General features: G+C 43.6%; 1 protein-coding gene across 3 annotated transcripts in view; it reads left to right on the top strand.

Annotated features, from left to right (window-relative positions):
* The first annotated feature begins 10994 nt into the window (after nucleotides 1-10994).
* Nucleotides 10995-19981, top strand: part of rnf11b (ring finger protein 11b) — a 57827-nt gene continuing 48840 nt past the window's right edge. Inside the window, exons 1-2 of one of the 3 annotated variants that reach the window (XM_068037152.1) lie at nucleotides 10995-11074; nucleotides 11265-11363. Coding sequence is in view for 1 of the 3 variants with exons in the window: in XM_068037151.1 (XP_067893252.1) it covers nucleotides 11482-11601 (120 nt within the window). In the remaining 2 variants the exon portion in view is untranslated. Of the gene's footprint in view, nucleotides 11075-11264; nucleotides 11602-19981 lie in introns of those variants that run through there. The other 2 variants (XM_068037151.1, XM_068037153.1) reach the window with 2 other exon arrangements.

The raw sequence follows: 19981 nt of genomic DNA, 5'->3' as shown, positions 1-19981 counted from the left end.
TTGCTGTGGAGCCATCGGTGCCTGGTCCTCCCTCCCTCTGTGCTGCTCCTCTTCCTCACGGGGGTCCACAAAGATTGGGTGCCAGTTGGTCTCTCCCCTCTCAGGCACCATCCTTACAGTCGACCTCCCCTGGAATCCTCCCCTTGCTACTCCTTTTTGAAGACACGCCAATGCCCCTCAGCTCCCACCCTTGCAAATTTCCCACCACCCGATGCAGTTCCCACCCTTACACGCCTCCTGTTGGTGGCCCGCAATGGCCTCCACTTTCCACTCTTCCCTTTCTAGCCAACAAGCACTCTCGCAATGTCTGGCTTCCAGAGACAGCACTGAGGCACCTTTAACCATTCGGCGATCTGAAGGCCCGTGATCCCCATGTGCCGTTCATTAAATTCAAAACTCCCTGTAAAATTACATTCAGTTGCCATTGCAAATTCAGCTTAATTACCTTCTCAACAAGCTAAATTGATGTCCCGCCATGTCATAGCGGCAACAGCGCCCTAGATCTTTCCTGCCACTCATAAAATGTGGAACTGATATCACAACGTCAGGGTTCCAGGCAAGTGCAGCCCTCCCAATTTTACGTTCCCCCACTTCCCCCCACCTCCTACCCCGCTCTTCCATGCCCGCTAAATCTCAGACAAATGTCTTGTAATATTATCTCTCCTTGAAAGCGCTGCATTTTAGGATGCATCATAATTCTTTTTCTTTTCTTTTCATTTAGGTTCTTCCCAAGATGAGAAAAACTGGCCTGGCACAATTAAATAGTTTGTGTCAAACTCTCCACATGTTCTAAGCACAAATACAGAAGCTGCTACCCCAGAGCATGTAGATGGATAGTTTCAGGAGGAATTGACTGCCAGGGAGAGTAGTGGTGGAGAATACCCTGAATTCTTTCAAGAAACAATTAGGTGCTGAAAAGCAGGAGGGTACTTTGGAATCATCCTGGATGGAATAACTAAGGTGGAAAAATGGTGATCCTTGTTTGTAACTATCTTATGTTGTGAACACAGTGATTCACCACTGATTGGTGTGGAGTAAATGGAGATGACGGGAGAGGAAGTGGAAAGAGCTGGGCGGGCTGAGAAGATTGAGAATATGGAGTTAATGCAGGAGCAGAAGGCACTTAAAAGATCCATTCAGGCTGCCATGTGCAGTTTGCAACATCTAGTAGGAAATGTGCAACTGTGCACTTCCGAGATCATTGAGGGATTTACTCAAATGCAGAGTACAATCGGGCAAGTGGCATCTACACGGCCATCTACAGGAAATCCCCAAAGCTCACGGGCAGAAAAGCCCTGCTGGTTTTGTTTATATGAGCATAATGCTAGCACAACAAAACTTTGAAGCTCATATTTTTAGTTGGGACCGATTTCAGCCAATATTACACCCATTTTTCTTCCTGCCAAAATTTCTGGACCAGATCATCTGCCATATCTGCCTCCTCCCCCATGCACAATCAAACGACCAAAGTCAAAAATGTCATCCTCTGTGACTGTAGCCATGCTGCATTATCCCTCTTCATCCTTCTTGACCTCCTTGCACCTTTTGACACGATCAACCAAAGCATTGTCCTCCAATGCATTTCCTGCATTCTTCAGCTCAGTTCCACTTCTACACCATCTCAAGGAATGGCTTCTCTTCTGGCTCTCACACTGTTACCTCTAGAGTTCCCCTAAGGTTTTATCTTCGCCACCCTTTCCTCTTCCTTACCTACATGCTGCCTATCGCCAACAAGTACACGGAACACACCCAGCTTTACTTCTCCACCACCTTTTGTTACCTCTCTATTGTCTTTGTGCTGTCAGACTGATTGCCCAACATCCAGTCTTGGATTTTCCGCCAGTTAAACATTGGTAGGCTGAACCCATCACCTTTGGAGCCTGCCACAAACTGTACCCGTGCCACCAATGCATCCCTGTCCATTGTCTCGGACTAAACATAATTGTTGGAAATGCCATTGTGCCAGTGTCTGTTTTGATCCCAAGTTGAGCTCCATCCCCATGTCCTCTCCATCACAAAGATAGTCTTTTTCCACCTGCTCACATTATCTGCCTCTGCCCCTGCCTCAGCCCATTTGCCACTTAAACCCTCATTCATACCTTTGTCACCACCACACGTGATCACTCCAATGTTCTGGCTGGGCTTCCATTCTCCACCCTCCATAAACTTCAGCTCATCTGAAACACTGCTGCCTAAAGCCTATCCTGTACCAAGTCCTGCTCACCCTTCACTCCTGTGCTTGCTGACTTACCTTGACTACTGGTCCCCCATGACTCAAATTAAAATTCTCATTATCTTATTTAAATCCCTTCATGGCCCTTGCCCCTCCCTATCTCTGAACCCCTCCAGTCTTCCACTCTCCCCCCACCCCTTGAGCACACCATTCCTCTGACTCTGGCTTTTATGCATTCCCCTATCCCTTTGCCCTACCATTAGCTGTGCCATCTGCCATGTAAGACACCAGTTAGAGATTCGTCTCTGAACACCTCCACTGCTCCTTCTTTTAGAACCCACTTCCTTAACCAAATTTTTTGTTACCCCTTCTAACATCTCCTTTATCCTGGGATCCATGTTTCTGTTTATGCCTCTGTGAAGCGCCTTGAGCATTTTTCTACATTAAAGGCGCTATGTAAATGTAAGTTGTTCTTATTGTTGTTGATATGCATCATGTCAAGCTTCAGAAATCCTCACTGACATTAGTCATAATTTCCATCTATGTAAATTACACGCAGATAAATAATGCATAACGTCTTGTGGGCTCACCCATCCAGTGGAGGTGATGCATTTAAAGTTTCTTGCTGCTTAGAAAGTTTTTGACTGTTTCTCAGTTTTGCCAGCATGATTCAGATTTTCTTTTTTGCCCTGGGGAACTCATGTGTCAGGGACTGTCTAGTCTCCGACACATTTTAGGTCGCCACGCATGGTAAGGACAGCAGCGTAGATATCCTTATTGGGAATTCCCCTTTTTTGTACCTTGATTGGGGGGGGGGGGGAAGAAACAAACAGAAAGGAGCAAAGTAGAGTGAGACAGCACCAAAGAAAATGAAAGTAATCCACAATTACTGCTCACAGCAAGTATATATGCCCTGCAGATCATATGAAGCAATAATTGAGGAGCTGTGCCTTCAAAGACTTTGATTCACTAAGGAATCCCTAAATAAGCTATCTTCTGCCTGATGATCCCAATCAAGTAGCTCTGTGTGTTGCTGTCAATGCTAGCACAGATCTCAATCTTTATGCCACAAGTGTGTTTCAGGCTGCAAGCAGTCACGTATCCAACATCAGCTAAAGAGCTATATAAGTCTGCATATGCCAGGTCAATGATGGCATCTTTAGGAGAACTGGAGAATTCATCCATTTTAAGATGACTCCTAGGCAGAAGAATGAAAGTTCGATTATGTTGCTGGCTTTCCAAGAGTTCTGGGGCAGTAGACAGCACACATATTGCACTGTGTGCTCCTGCTGTGTAGGTATTAAATTTCTTGAATGGAAAAAGATTTGACTCCCCTCATTGTTCACATTAGTGCAACTAAGTGCACTGAATCCTGCATGGCAAAAACCAAATTTGCAAGGAGTAGTCAAAGTGCATTCAGTATGAGGAACTTCAGCCTCCCAGCTATTCAGAGAATGAAGTGTCTCATAACAACACAGAGCATGTGCAGAGCGATCGCCCAAGTCATCAGCGCATCTGAACACTAGCTAGTTTGCTAGTTGCACATGCACATCGACGTCACCACGGAATGATGTCACATATAATGACATCTGCACGTTATGACGTAACTATGCACCAAGCGGGTGAGCAGCCAATCGGGGGGGGTGGGGGGAAGCGGCGAAGGGTGGAGCAAGCGGCAAGGGGGAAAGAGTCGAGGTGGGAAGTGGTGGGGGGGAATGATGGAGGAGCAGCAAGGGGGAGAAGCAGTGGGGAGGGAGGGTGAGGTGGGGAGCGGCAAGGAGGTGAGTGACAAGGGGGGGTGCGGCAAGGGGGGGAAGCGGTGAGGAGAAGGGCAAGGGGGGAAGTGTCGAGGAGGGGAAGCTTTGAGGAGGGAAGCAGCAAGTGGGAAGCAAGCGGCAAGAGGGGCAGTGGTGAGGGGGGGAAACGGTAAGGGGGAAGCAGCGAGGGGACGAAACACTGAGTGGGGAGCAAGTGGTGAGGGGAAGCGGCAGGGGGTAGGAGTGGCAAGGAGGAAGCGAGTGGTGAGGGAGGGAATGGAGGATGGGCAAGTGGCGAGGGGGAGGAGCGGCAAGGGGGGAGCGAGCAGAGTGTGAGCTGCGAGGGTGAGAAGTGGCAAATGGGGGAAGCATAGAGGCTGTGAAGTGGCAAGGGGTGAAGCGGTGAGGGCAGGAGCAAGCGAGGTGTGAGTGGTGAGGGGGAGAAATGGCGAGGCGGGGAGGGAGCGGGGTGCAAGCGGCGAGGAGGGGAGCAGTGGAGGGAAAGCGGCAAGACAGGAAGCAAGTGGTGAGGATGGGAGCTTCAGCAGGGGAAGCGGTGAGGCGGGGAGCAAGCGGGGTGCGGCGAGGCAGGGAAGCAGCATGGCTGGAGCAAACAGTGAGATGGGGAGCAGTGGGAGGAGGGGAAAGCGGTGAGGCGGGGAGCATGCCGCGAGGAGGAGAACAGCGGGGGTGGGGGGGGTAAGCCGTGAAGGGTGGAGCAAGGTGTGAGGGAGAAACAGTGAGGTGGGGAGCGAGTGGCGAGGGGGGGGATGTGGCGAGGCGGGGAGTGAGTGGTGAGGAGGGGAGCGAGCAGCGAGGGGGGGAAGTAGTGAGGCAGGGAGCGAGCAGTGAGGACGGGAGCAGCGGTGAGGGGGAAGTGGTGACGGGGGGAACAAGTAGCGAGGGGGGAGCAAGTGGTGAGCAATCGGGAGTGGGAGAGAACAGTGGGATGGAGCAGCGAGCATCAGGAGTGATGAGAAGAAATGGCAAGCAGACAGATGCGGGAGGGAGCGGCAAAGAGAAACGGCGATTGCGGGGTGGAGCGGGGACCTGAATATGGAGATTGAAGCAGCGATCACAGGAGGGAGCCAGGAAGAGAAAGCGGCAATTGAGGCGGCAATCGAGGAAGGGAGTGGGGTACTGTTGAGGGGATGGAGGCAGAGATGGTGGCCATTGAGGGGTGAGGAAGTTTCGGCTTAATTTGCTTTTTTTGTGTCAAATTGAGCAGCGCCATCTTTATTATGAGCAGCTGCCTGAGACGTTGCAGCCAGTGAGGCTGCATTTGCACATGTGTCAGTAGTGCACCACCTAATGGTTGTGTTGTCAGCAAACGCATCCTTCAGAGAAACCAGTCGCGTCTTTGGATGCCTTCTGGAGACAGTGGGGTTGATTTTAAGCATATTTCCCACACCAACCTGCAGGAACAGTGTGTGGGATTCCTTCAAGTCCATTTACGCTTTGAAACCAAATAGTTCCCACTTCACCAACTTTGAAGTCAGCTGAGGCTCCTGCTGTATGCAGAGTCTAAATAAAATGTGAAAGTTATTACCCGATGTTGTCATCGGTTCCATGAAGGCATTTTAAATTCAGGATTCAGGAGGTCTCAGATGGCCAACCTCGACAGGCAAATATTGGGAGTTACGGGGTGATCAGAAAATGCCATGTTTAGTTAAAATATTTTGCTTTTAAGTGGATTCCTCTGGACCAGGAGGAGCAAGACTGTTTGGTCCTTGGACCATCCCCTGCCTTTCCCCGACCAGCAGTGGCTCAGAACTGCTTTTTGTGTAGAGCAGTGTCGGGGTCTTCTCCCCACCCTCAGTTCTTCCTCCCACTTGCTGGCTGCTTCGACATTCCCACTTGCTTCAGGTGGGAAACAGATTTTAAAATAAATTATCTGAAGAGAAAATATTTGCAGGACTAAGGGGAAAAGTTGGGGTGCGGGACTAGGTGAGTTGCTCTTGCAAAGAGCTGACGCAGACACGACAAGCCAAATGGTCAAATGCTGTAACCATTCTATGATTCTATGAAAAGAAATGGCTGGGCCTTGCTGCTTTCCTGATATCCGAATGTCCCACCTACTTTGGGCCCCGTCATGTACTGATCCCAGCTTGAACTAAAATGGACCCCAGTGTATACCCCTTGCTCAGGTTCCCACTTTGAATGCGACAACAAGACTCATACATCCAGCACAGTGATCATGGAGAGGACTATAGGAGTCCTGAAGGCAAACGTTTACTGTCTAGATAGGCCAGGAGGGGCAGTCCAGTATGCTCCTGGGTGGGTTTCTCACATTATGGTATGAGTTTCACATTTTCAGTAATCAAAAAAGACAAGACACGAATGGCAGGAGGAGTTGTGCTCTGGTGGTGAGGAATCTGCAGCTCAACATAAGGAGCATCAGTACAGGAGAACTCTGCCATGTCAGCTGCCAGAAACTTTCATACTGGGATCATTAGCGAAACATTCTATTTGGATTAAAATAGCACTTTTAACAGCATTCCATCACATCTTTCCAGCTTTCCTGACAATTTCAATAAACACCAAACATCTGTCTTTCTGACTCCCATTAACAAAAATGTCACATTGCTCCTAATTGCCAAATCAAAGTGCAACATCATATTTATCAACTTTTATATTTTATTATTGATGGATTTGTTTAAATCTGAATAAAGGAAAAGCAGAGTGATATTTGGATTTTTAAGAGACCAACCAAACTACCACTTCCCCAAAAGTTATCTGGACACTCACTCTCCCACATCCAATTACATGCTCTAGTTCACATAGGCACTGTGTTATACCATATCTAACACACACCCTTCAGAGAATCACTTTCCTCCAACTCTCCCAGTTCATACAGGTACTCTCCCCCTTCCCCCGCAGTGCAACCTGACATTCCTCTTGTGATGAATTATTATGCTTAATAAGGTAAGGAACTTTAATGCAAGGAATCAAGATGACTTTTCTACTTTGGGACCCAGTTCTGGGATCAGGATAGTCGCAGATCAATTCAGCACAGTTGGGTACAGAATTATTTTTCATTCATTCATGGGATGTGGGCAACATGGGCAATGTCAGCATTTACTGCCCATCCCTAATTGCCCTTGAGAAAGTGGTGGTGAGCTGCCTTCTTGAACTGCTGCAGTTCATCATAGCAGTTTCTGATACAACTGTGTGACTTGCTCAGCCATTTCAGAGTTCAGTTCAGAGTCAACCACATTGCTATGGGTCCGGAGTCACATATAGGCCAGACCGGATAAGGACGGCAGGATTGCTTCCCTGAAATGCATTACTGAACCAGTTGGGATTTTTTGACAATTTGGTAGTTTCATGGTCACCATTACTGATACTAGCTTTTGATTCCAGATGTATTTAATTAACTGAATTTAAATTCACCAACTGCCGTGCTGGAATTTGAACTCTGGTCTCTAGTTTATTAGTTCAAGCCTCTGAATTAATACTTAAATAACATGACCACGATTCTACTGTATGCTTGAACAGTATTCCATTTTGTGGAAAATCTACTTTTTTATCCTCAACCTCAGCTGACACCACTATTATACCAGGTGAATTTTTCTGCTTTCACACGAGCTATCCATTGAGTTTTAAGCTCTGGTTAGCATCTGTTAGATAATGGATTGGGAGCATTCCAACAATTATATTGCTTAGAACCCTAATACTACAATCCATCCTAACAGCATGGACTGGATTTGAACTCAGGCTGGAAAGGTAAACGGGAGGATCATGTAAAAACGATCGAAGTTTTCAAATGCTTAAATGCCATTTGTTTTGTGAGCAGCAGCAGCTGTTAATGGCAAGGTTCATTGGAAAATGGGGCTTTGCAAATGCAAAAAAAAGAACAGACATCCTTGTTAGGAGACTTGGTAGGTGACTAAAAGCTTAGTCTGAAAACATCAGTCTTGGCTCCACTGTGAAGAATTGAACACATAATCTATGCTGACACTTCAGTACTGAAGGAGTTCTGTCTTTTGGATGCGATGTTAAACTACAGCTCTATATGCTTTCTCTCAAGTGGATTGAACAGATTCCATTGCATTATTCAAAATTTCTCCTGGTTTCCTGGTCAAAATTTTCCCTTCAAATAACACCAATAAAAACAAAAGCAAAATATTGCAGATGCTGGAAACAGTTTATCTGGTCATTTATATCATTCCTGTGCACTGTATGCAAATTGTCTGCCGCACTTCCCTAACAACGTTTGAATCCCTCCAATCAGGTTTCCATCTCTGCCATAGTACCAAAATAGCTCATCAAAGTCACAAGTGACATCCTATGTGACTGTGACAAAGGTAAACTATCCCTCCTCATCCTTCTCGACCTGCCAGCAGCCTTTGACATAGTTGACCACACCATCCTCCTCCAAGGCTTCTCTACTGTTTTCCAGCTTGGTGGGGATGCTCCCACTCGGTACAATTCTATCTATCTAATCATAACCAGAGTATCACTTGCATTGGCTTCTCTTCCTGCTCCTGTACCATTACCTCTGGTGTCCCCCAAGGATCTATCCATGGCCCCCCCTTTCTCATCTACATGCTGCCCCTTGGCAAAAGCACAGAGTTAGTTTTCACATGTATGCTGACAACACCCAGCTGTACCTCACCACCACCTCTCTCGACTCCTCCACTGTTGCTAAATTATCAGACTGCTTATCCATATCCAATACTGGATGAGTAGAAATTTCCTCCAATTAAATACTGGGAAAACTGAAACCATTGTTTTCGATCCCCACTCCAAACTCCGTTCCCTAGCTACCAACTCCATCCCTCTCCCTGGCAGCTGTCTGAGACTAAACTAGTCTGTTCGCAACCTTGGTGTCATACTTGATGCCGAGATTAACTTCTGACCACATATTCACACCATCATTAAGACTGCCAATTTCCATCTCCGTAACATTGCCTAAAACTCTCATTCTTGCCTTTGTTACCTCCAAACATGATTATTCCAATGCATTCCTGGCTGGTCTCCCACATTTTACCCTCCGTAGAGTCATCCAAAACTCTGCTGCCAGTGTCCTAACTCGCACCAAGTCCCATTCCCATATCATCCCTGTGCTCGCTGACCTACATTGGCGCCAGGTCAAGTAACGTCTTGATTTAAAAATTCTCATCCTTGTTTTCAAATCCTTCCGTGCCTCAACCCTCCTATCACTGTAGACATCTGTGCTCATCTAATTCTGGCCTCTTGAGCATCCCTGATTTTAATTGCTCCACAATTAGGGGCTGTGCCATCAGTTGCCTAGGACCTAAAGACGCCCTTTGGTCTGCCCGAAACTTGCTGGTCTTCCAGCACAAAGAATTGTCCACCACCGAATGTTGCAGCCTGGCACATTCCAAGGTCTAGGACTACGTGCTGAGGGACGCACTAAAGCTTGGGGCAGCCGCAGCAAAGGCTCAATGGGGAAAGACCACAGTGTAAGGTTCCCCCACCAAGCTGGACTGAGGGGCTGGATCCATGGGAAACCCCTCGAACTGTATCGTTAATATTCTGAATTGTTGTAAATGTAAAACTGTAATTGACATGACAATTGTGAAACGGAAGGGTTGGGAAGAAACTCATGACAGTATTGAAGGAAACTGATCTCCCTTGCAATGTTTGTATTTTTTGGTGCTGTTTGGAAACTGTTTGGCAATGTAATTTTTACAGATTTTTATGAATAAAGTATATTTTGGAAAAAAAAAATCAGTTGCCTAGGACCTAAGCCCCTAGACCTCTCCACCATGCTTTCCTCCTTAAAGACACTCCTTAAAATCTACCTCTTTTTACCTAGCCTTTGGTCATCTGAACTAATATTTCCTTATGTAGCTCGGTGTCATATTTTGTTTTCTAATTCTCCTGTGAAGTGCTAAGGGACAATTTTTTTACGTTAAAGGCACTATATAAATGTAAGTTGTTGCCGCATTTCCCTAAATTACAATACTGACAACATTTCAAAAGTACTTCATTGACTGTGACGTGATTAGGAATGACCTGAGGACATGAACAGTGCTATACATTTGCAAGTTTATTCTTTCTTTATGAGTAATAGAAGGGTCCAGTTTGCGTTAATCTTTGTCAGCAAACATTGGCTCCTCAAAAAACTGTCAGCATGAAATGTGTGACATGCATTCATGCAGGGAGTTGGAACTGTATGAATTGAGAATGACATATCTTGAAACTAAATGATAAAAAATGTAAACAAAGTATACATTTTGTTGAAAAGGACACTCTAGAATTCTTATCATTCCCATTGTATTAAACTGTCAAGAATATAAACTTGGACACTAGATTTTACAATTTGTGTCCCATGTCCAATTATTGCTCTTCGCTTCTGGGTAGCACGCTCACCTCTGGTTCAGAAGGTTGTGCGTTCAAGTCCCACTCCAGAGATGTGAGCACAAAATTCTAGGCTGACACTCCAGTGTGGTAGAGGGAATGCTGTACTGTTGGGAGGTACCATTTTTTGGATGAGATGTTAAACTGATGCTGCATCTGCTCTTGCTGATGGATGGAAAAGATCACATGGCACTATTTTTAAGACGAGCAGGAGAGTTATCTTCGTGTCCTAGTCAATATTTATCCCTCAATCAATATCACTGAAACTGGTTATCTAGTCTCTATCACATTACTGTTCGTGAGAGCTTGCCGTGTGCAATTTGGCTGCTATGCTTACTACATTGCAACACTTCATTGGCTGCAAAGTGCCTCGGTACATCCTGAGGTCATGAAAGGCGCAATATAAATGCAAGTCCTCCTTTCACCCTAAACGCCCCTGCCAATTTGTTGGATGAGTAACTGCGCTGTGCAGCATAGATTGCAGCATCAGACATAGTGCTTGCCAAAGTTGGGAAAATGACACTGATAATAAAATAAATTTATGAGACACATCATCCATTAAACAGGTGACGAGGCGTGTGCTATTATGTTCAAATGGAGAAAGAGAAGCCACACTTTATTTGACTGAAATGAGAGCTTGCTAAATACATTCCCGCCACATTGTAGTCGCCTTCGGCCCGGTCACAACAATCTTCGCTGACGTCAGCTTGCGTGCGCCGGCAAGTGACGTCATACGCAAATGCTTACGCAAACAGGCCCGTATCAAGACGCAGGGAAGAAGAAAAGGGGAAAATAAAAGGGGAAAAGCTGCACGGTACGGTGGGGCGGGAGTTGTGGGCTTAAACTGGCCTCTCCTTTCAGGCAGGACAGTCGGCATATGATTAATAAAGAGTTTATTTTCCTGTGTTAATTAAAAGCTGGTGGTCAGCCAGCAGTCTGGATTGTCAGTGTCCCTCCCCCCTCCTCCCCCACTGAATTTCAGGGCGTCTTGTTTTTGTTTTCAGTGCGAGAGAAAGAAGAAGCGAGCGGCCTTGTTCTGAGGAAAGGAAATGTTCTGTTTTTGGTGGTAGAAAGAGAGGAAGCGACGTTCCCCATTAAGAAACGTGCGTTGGTTTCTTTTACACCGTTTTCCGCCTGTTTTTACCTATTTTACCACTTTTCCCTCCACCCCTCTCGGGTCACGCAGTGATGGTAAATACGGTGTAATATTTAAGGAGAAAGATGGGAAATTGTTTGAAATCTCCAACGTCAGATGACATTTCTTTGCTCCATGAGTCTTCTGACCGGGCGAGTTACGGAGACGGCACCGAATTAGACCAGGAGCCGCCGCCGCCATATCAGGTTTGTCTTTGTCTGTTTGGACAAGTTTTCTTTTTGTCGTCTGTCCGTCTGATGTCCCTCAACATATTGGTGTGTGTCCACCTACCTATGGAAACAAACCACTGCGATTTTGAAGTATATAATTTTTTATCGTTCACTGTTTTAATATTTTTCGCATTAACACAATTACCAAATCAACTGCGTCTGAAGAGGTGGTTATTTCCCATTTACCCATTCCTAATAGTAAGTGTTTATAAACAAAAACAGTAAAACCCTAGGTTTGAGATATCTAAGTCAAAATTAAGTATTTTTAAGAGGTAAGTAAGACTAGATCATTCAAGAGCTGTAATCTTTTCGTAAAGATGAATTTGATGCCATGGTTAACCTTATTGACGCATGTTGACAGATTTGTATTTTCAACTATTTTAATAAAATATGTAGAATTGAAAACTGAAGTCATAGGCCTGTCATTACCTAAGATTAAAAATATGTCACCAAGCTTTTGTGCATATACAACTCAGTTTTCCAATGACATGAAGGTTCATTATTTAGTGTAATTATTAAATATGCCTTATTCGATCCATGAGCTAGCCTGTAGAATTTATTTTACCATTACCAGATATTTCCCTTTCTTTACTTTCTGGCATAGTTAATATAATCAGGATGAAACAAGACAGCTTTGTGCAGTTAGTACACTATTGGTGTCTACAGTGGATAGGCAACTGTTCTCTTCCCATTGCAGAGGCAGATTCTGGCTTTGTCTTGTACAAATGGAACATTTGTATTTGATTAATGAACTCAGGCATTGACCTTCAATGCTTCAATTTTCAGTAGGAATGGGCATTTTTAAAAATTCAGTCCTAGACTTTTAGTGGCTTAAAACTTGGTTCGACATTTGTCAAAATACTGTCACTACATGGCACAAGAATTTTCTCCATTTGGCTTCAATCCACTATATAGATATATAGGAACAGTTTCTCTCATTTCTTTCTGTCAATGCTGCCAGCCCTTTTCCCCAGTTGATGCATATTCTCCAACATTCTTTTATGGAATTATGCTGAGTTACTGTGATGTCTTTTATGGTAATTGTGGAGTGTTGTTGAATTTTGGCATTCTCTCACCCTAGCTTTTTAGTGGCTATCTGAACTTGAATGAATTGGGCCCCACACATCTATTTGCCTGTAGATAAAGAGTTGGCTTTCTTGAGATTATAAATTAATTGCTATCTATCTTGAACTGGACATTCTGAAGGGGGAGGGTGAACAGTCAGAGGTTGTGGTTCACATTGGTACCAATGAAATAGGTAGAAAAAAAGATGAGGTCCTGCAATAAGAATTTAGGGAGCTAGGTAGCAGGAAAAAACACAACCTCAAAGGTTGTAATCTCTAGATTACTCCCAGTACCATGTGCTAGCGAGTATAGGAATAGGAGGATAGAGCAGATGAATGCTTGGTTGAAGAGATGGTGCAGGAGGGAGGGTTTTAGTTTCCTGGATCACTGGGTGTGTTTCTGGCGAAGGTGGGACCTGTACAAGTTGGACGGGTTGCACCTGAACCAGAACGGGACCAGCATATTTGCTGAAAGATTTGCTAGTGCTGTTGGGCAGGGGGGTTTAAACTAATTCGGTAGGGGGATGGGATACAGAATGGTGCTACAGTAAGGGGTGATGCACAGTCAAATATAGAAGAGAAACTGAGACTGTCTGGAAGGCCGAGTAAATATAGACCTGTTTAGGCACAAGCAAACAATGCAAGGCTGGGTTGCGTCTATTTTAACGCAAGGAGTCTTACTGGTAAGGCAGATGAATTGAGGGCATTGATTAATATATGGGAATATGATATTGCTATCAGAGAGACATGGTTGAGGGAAGTGTAGGATTGGCAGCTTAATATTCCAGGGTATAGAATCTTCAGGCGTGACAGGAAAGGGGTAAAAGAGGAGGTGTCATTGCACTGTTGATCAAGGAGTCAATTACTGCAGTAAGGAGGGATGATATCTTCGAAGGTTCCTCAAATGTGGCCATGTGGGGAGAACTTAAAAACAAAAAAGGAGGCAGTCACTTTGCTGGGAGTGTACTACAGGCCTCCAAACAGTCAGGGAGCGATAGAGGAGCATATATGTAGGCAAATCTCAGAGATATGTAAAAATAATAGGGGATTTCAACTTTCCCAATATTAACTGGGATAGTATTAATGCAAAAGGCTTAAAGGGGGTGGAATTCTTCAAGTGCATACAGGAGAGCTTTTTGAGCCAGCATGCAGAAAGTCCTACAAGAGAAGGGGTGGTACTGGACCTAATCCTAGGGAATGAAGCCAGACAAGTGGTAAAGTGTCAATGGGGGAGCATTTCGGGGATAGTGACCATAACTCTAAGATTTAAGATAGTTATGGAAAAGGACAAAGAGGGACTGGAAATAAAAGTACTGAATTAGGGGAAGACCAAACAGGATCTGGCCAAAGAGGACTGGGAGCAGCTACTTGTAGGAAAGTCTACATCAGACCAGTGGGAGTCATTCAAAGAGGAAATGGTGAGAGTTCAGGTCCAACATGTTCCCATAAAGGTGAAGGGAAGGACCAACAAGTCCAGGAACCCTGGATGTCAAGGGATATAGAGGATTGGATAAGGAGAGAAAAAAAAGGAGGCTTATGGCAGTTTCAAAGTGCTGAAAACAGCGGAGGCCCTAGAGGAGTATAGAAAGTGTGGGGGGTACTTAAAAAAAAAGTAATTAGGAAAACCAAGAGGGGACATGAAAAAAACACTGGGCAAGATAAAGGAAAATCCCAAGGTATTTTATACATATATTAAGGGCAAGAGGATTAGCAGGGAAAGAGTAGGACCCATTTGGGACCAAAGTGGCAATCTGTGTGTGGAGCCAGAGGATATAGGTGAGGTTTTAAATGATTACTTTTCATCTGTGTTCATTATGGAGAAGGATGATGTAGGTGTAGAGCTCAGGGAGGGGGAGTGTGATGTACTAGAACAAATTAGGATTGAAAGGGAGGAGGTATTGGCTGTTTTAGCAGGCTTGGAAGTGGATAAATCCCCCAGGCCCAGATGAGATGTATCCCAGGCTGTTATGTGAGGCAAGGGAGGAGATAGCAGGGGCTCTGACACAAATTTTCAAATCCTCTCTGGGCACAGGGGAGGTACCAGTGGACTGGAGGACAGCGAATGTGCTACCATTATTCAAAAAAGGTAGCAGGGATAAACCAGGTAATTACAGGCCAGTGAGTCTAACATCAGTGGTAGGGAAACAATTGGAAAAAATTCTGAGTGGCAGGATTAATCTCCACTTTGAGAGGCAGGGATTAATCAGGGGTAGTCGGCATGGCTTTGTTAGGGGGCAATCGTGTCTGACAAACTAGATTGAACTTTTTGAGGAGGTGACTAGATGTGTAGATTTGGGTAATGCAGTTGATGTAGTTTACGTGGACTTCAGTAAGGCTTTTGATAAGGTCCCGCGTGAGGGATTGGTTAAGAAGTTAAGAGCCCAAGGGGTCCAGGGCAATTTGGCAAATTGGATCCAAAATTGGCTTAGTGGCAGGAGGCAGAAGGTGATGGTCGAGGGTTGTTTTTGTGAGTGCAAGCCTGTGATCAATGGTGTACCACAGGGATTGGTGCTGGGACCCTTGCTGTTTGTAGTGTACACTAATGATTTAGACGTGAATATAGGAGGTACGATTAGTAAGTTTGCAGGTGATGTTGTAAATAGTGAGTAGGAAAGCCTTAGATTACAGGACCATATAGATGGGCTGGTAAGATGGGTGGAGCAGTAGCAAATGGAATTTAGTCCTGTGAAGTGTGAGGTGATGCATTTTGGGAGGACTAACAAGGCGAAGGGAATATACAACGGATGGTAGGACTCTCGGAAGTACAGAGGGACCTTGATGTACTTGTCCATAGATCACTGAAGGCAGCAACACAGATAGATAAGGTGGTTAGGAAGGCATATGGGATACTTGCCTTTATTAGCTGAGACATAGAATATAAGAACAGGGAGGTTATGATGGAGCTGTATAAAACGCTAGTTAGGCCGCAGCTGGAGTACTGGGTACAGTTCTGGTCAGCATACTATAGGAATGATGTGATTGCACTGGAAAGGGTGCAGAGGAGATTCACCAGGATGTAGCCTGAGCTGGAGCATTTCAGCTCTGAAGAGAGATTGGAGAGGCTAGGGTTGTTTTGCTTAGAGCAGAGAAGGCAGAGGGGGGACCTGATTGATGTAGACAAAGTTATGAGGGGCATTGATAAGATAGTTAGGAAGAAACGTTTTCCCTTAGCGGAGGGATAGATTTAAGGTAAAGGGCAGGAGGTTTAGAGGAGATTTGAGGAAAAATATTTTCACCCAGAGGGTGGTTGGAATCTGGAACACACTACCTGAAGGGGTGGTAGAGGCAGGAACCCTCACAACATTTAAGTAGTATTTAGATGAGCACTTGAAATGCCATAGCATACAAGGCTACGGGCCAAGTGCTGGAAAATGGGATTAGAATAGATTGGTGCTTGATGGCCGGCACAGACGCAATGGGCCGAAGGGCCTGTTTCTGTGCTGTATAACTGACTCTATATGACTCTAGCTAACTACAAGTTGACTTGATTGTCAACTATTTGCTTTGTTATATTTTATTTTAAAGCTTTTTTGTTATGTTGGAAAGGGCTTATGCTGGAACGACAGACCAGGGCAAATAGTCTTGTAAAGGAATATTGTTTTCAAGAAGAAATTGGTCAAACCATTTATTGTGTTTTCAAACAGAAAATCCTATAAATCTGGTCAAATGCATAATTCTATCACTACTGCATGATGTCATTATGACAAAATTGGTATGTCGCTCTATGCTGTACCAATGTTGGAAATATTTGAACACTTTCTTGTGACTCCCCTGACCCTTTGAGTAGCTTGTAAGCTTTATTCCAAAGTATGCTCTTGTGATTTAACTATTAGTAAATTGCTTAACTCATCATTGTTTAAAAAGCAGTATTGCATCAACATTTTAAGTTAACTTGTGTCCATAAATACTGGAGATTTTATATTCAACTCATTCAATTTTATTCACATTTTTAATTAGTGCCACTAATTTTTTTTGAGACAACTGAATTTGTCTGATGCATCTTCACTTTTTAGGATCGAGGTTGCAAAAGACTTATTAAAGTTGCTTTTAACTTATTACGATAGGATCAGCATTAGCACACCAGTATTTGATTTATAAATCTAGATTTTGTTTTTGCAGTCTGTCATGTAAAGGTACTTGACAGAATTTTGAATGTGTATAGTGCCCTTTAATATAATAAAATATCCCATGGAGAGAGACTGATTCAGGGGTAGAAGATGGAGGAAAGGTGAACAAAGGCGCAGTCAAAAATGTCAGCTTTTTGGAGATCTTTTAAAGGTGGTAGCCCACAAATAATCATGGTGGGCAAAAGCTGGATAATGTGGAGAAGCCATATCTAGAAAAATGCTGGCTCCATTGGCATATGTAAGAATGGAACCAGTCAAAGATGGATCACTGATGACAGACATTGGGGGAGGATAGAGTGATTAACTGTCATCTGTCAGTTGACATTTCTGCAGAGTGGCCAAGGAGAATAGAGGCAAAGTTCGCTACAGTTGTAGTTTGAATATGTCATCAATGACTTTGACTACGGTTATCTTGGGTGGATAAAACAGAAGCCAGGTTGTAAAGATTTAAAGAGGGAAGGGTACAGAATTGGGTTGCAGAAAAATGTTGAAGGTCCTTGCAGAAGAAAGAGGGGTTGTATAGTTAAAAAGGGCAGAGGGGTTAATGGTCAGTGTTCCTGAGGAGTGGCTGATGACTGTCTTGGAGGGGATGGCATCTGAACAAAACTTTGTTCATGGATACTTAAGCAAGAGGAGGTGCTGGATAGTTTTGCTTGTGGTGGACAAATTTCTTCAAAGATGCTGAACCTAGCCACAATATCATAGCACAGCATTTCTCTCGGCTATTTGTTCCTCCAGTGCTGTTACACTTAAAGAGCAACTTTTTGTATTGGCTGTAGTCCAGATTCCTCCTGCAGATTCAAAATAAGATGCAGTCCTGCATGTAGATATAGGGAGAGATACATCATCAGCATTGGGGTCAGGATTGAAGTTGGGAGGCAGAGTCGCCATTTAAGTATAATTGAGCTGACAGAGCATATGAGAATGTGCTAATTGAGATGAGAAGGAATAGAGAAAATGTATTTGTGTACACCGGCCAACATAAAGTTGAAAACTTTGGTAGATAGAAGCATTGTATCATTTGACTTCAGCTTTTATGCGAGCTGTGAATTATTTTGGGAGGAATTTTGGAGGGCTTTTTTGTTTCCTTCTAGTTTTCCTTTCTTTAAGAAATAGTCCAGTGCAAAGAATCAGTTAATGTCAGTTCTAAATTTAATAGTATGTACATCTTTCAGTGGTTTTGAATTAAATTTATAATCTGGACTGTCATTTGTAGTAGTTTAAAACTGAGGAAGTTGAATTTCAATAATTTTTATTTAAGTAATATTTCTGTGAAAATTATTTTATTTCTAAACATAAATTTGGTGAATTTTTAGTGCTGTTCATCTGCTTATCATAAATAACATGCCAATTCAGTAACATAAAAATACCTTTTTATCCTATCGTCATATTTTGCCAGTGTGCTTCAATTCCTTCCAACAGTGCACATGGAATTGTGGACGTTTTGGTACAAAAAAGACCTCATTATAGTTATCTATTATATATTCCATTTCCCTATAATTTTTCTGTGCCCTCTCTTCCCTCTGCATCTTAAGTCTTGGCTTAGCTTCAATAAATCATTTGTGGTAAAGCATTCCATTTTAACATCCTATGTATGAAATATTCTTCATAACTTGCCCTTTTTCATGCTACTAATCCTGAGTTCATGCTTCCTTGTAACTGCTGTAGATTCACTGGAAACAACCTTGGAATTTTCACTTGCATAATTTTGAGTACTTCTATTCTAAATTGAATGCAGCTTGAAAATGTCAAATGTATGTATCAGTAAGCACTACTTTTCACTTTCAATATATATTTCATTGGATTTACACTAAACTTTAAATGTCCTCATGATTTTCTTTTCAAAAAGGCTACCTTGGAAGCCTCAAAGAACTATATGCGTTCCAGTCAGAACACCAAATGATCACTCTTAATAAGGTTCCTTAAAATTGGGCCTTAATATGTTAGTGCAGTGTAAGTCAAGTCCCACTTCACTGACTTGAACATGTAATCTAGGTCGATACTTCAGTGCAGTACTGAGGAAGTGCTGCACTGTCAGATGAATGTAAAAGATTCCATGGTCCTATTCGAAGAAGGGCAGGGGAATTCTTCGTGTCCTGTGCAATATTTATCCCTCAACCAGCATGTAAAACATGTATAAAACAACGTGTAAAACATTATCTAGTCATTATCTCACTATTGGTTATGACACCTTGTGTGTAAATTGGCTGTCGCATTTTCTGATTTTATAACAGTGACTACACTTCAATAATACTTCATTCTCTGACTGTAGAGTACTTCGGGACGTTCTAAGGTAATGAAAGGTGCTATATAAATGCAAATTCTTTCTTCAGTAAAGACAGAAAATGCTGGAAATAGTCAGACGATCAAATAGCATCTGTGGAGAGAGAAACAAAGTTAATGATTCAGATCATTAGACCTAGAAAATGTTAGAGATGTAACGGGTTTTAAACATGTACAGAGGCAGAGAAAGGGTGGGGTGAAGAACAAAAGGCAAGGTTTATAATAGGTTGGCAGGTAGGAGCGATTTATATGATGAGGGGTGATGGTGCAAGTCGAAAGGAGATGGATTAGCTCTGATGAAAGGTCACAGACCTGAAACGTTAACTCTTTTTATCTCTTCACAGATGCTGCTAGATCTGCTGAGTATTTCTAGCATTTTCTGTCTTTATTTCAGATTTCCAACATCTGCAGTATTTTGCTGTTGTAAAAGGAGATGGTAATAAAACAGCTAAAGAAGCAAAAGATGGGTTGAGAGGAAATGCAAATGGTAATAAAATCATTAGCAACTGCTGCTGTTTGAAAAAAATAGGAATGATGATTATGTTCTGAAATTGAACTCGGGGTTGAATATGGCAGGCTGTAAAGTGCCTAATTGAAAGATGAGGTGGTGTTCCTCGTGCTTCTGTTGGGCTTCATTAGAACAGTGAAGGAGGCCTAGAACTGAGAGTTCAGAATGGGGCAGAGAATTAAAATGATTAGCAACCATAAGTTCCGGGTCATGCTTGAGGACTGAACAGAGGTGTTCCGCAAAGTGGTCACCCAATCAGCATTTGATCTCATTGATGTAGAGGGGACTGCATTGTGAGCAGTGAATACAGTGTATGAAATTGAAAAGTTACAAGTAAATCACGCTTTCACCTTGGAGTGTTGGGGCCCTGGGTG

The sequence above is a fragment of the Heterodontus francisci genome, chromosome 8 (assembly GCF_036365525.1).
Source record: "Heterodontus francisci isolate sHetFra1 chromosome 8, sHetFra1.hap1, whole genome shotgun sequence".
Classification (NCBI taxonomy): Eukaryota; Metazoa; Chordata; class Chondrichthyes; order Heterodontiformes; family Heterodontidae; genus Heterodontus; species Heterodontus francisci.
This window is presented reverse-complemented; position numbering and strand designations above follow the sequence as displayed.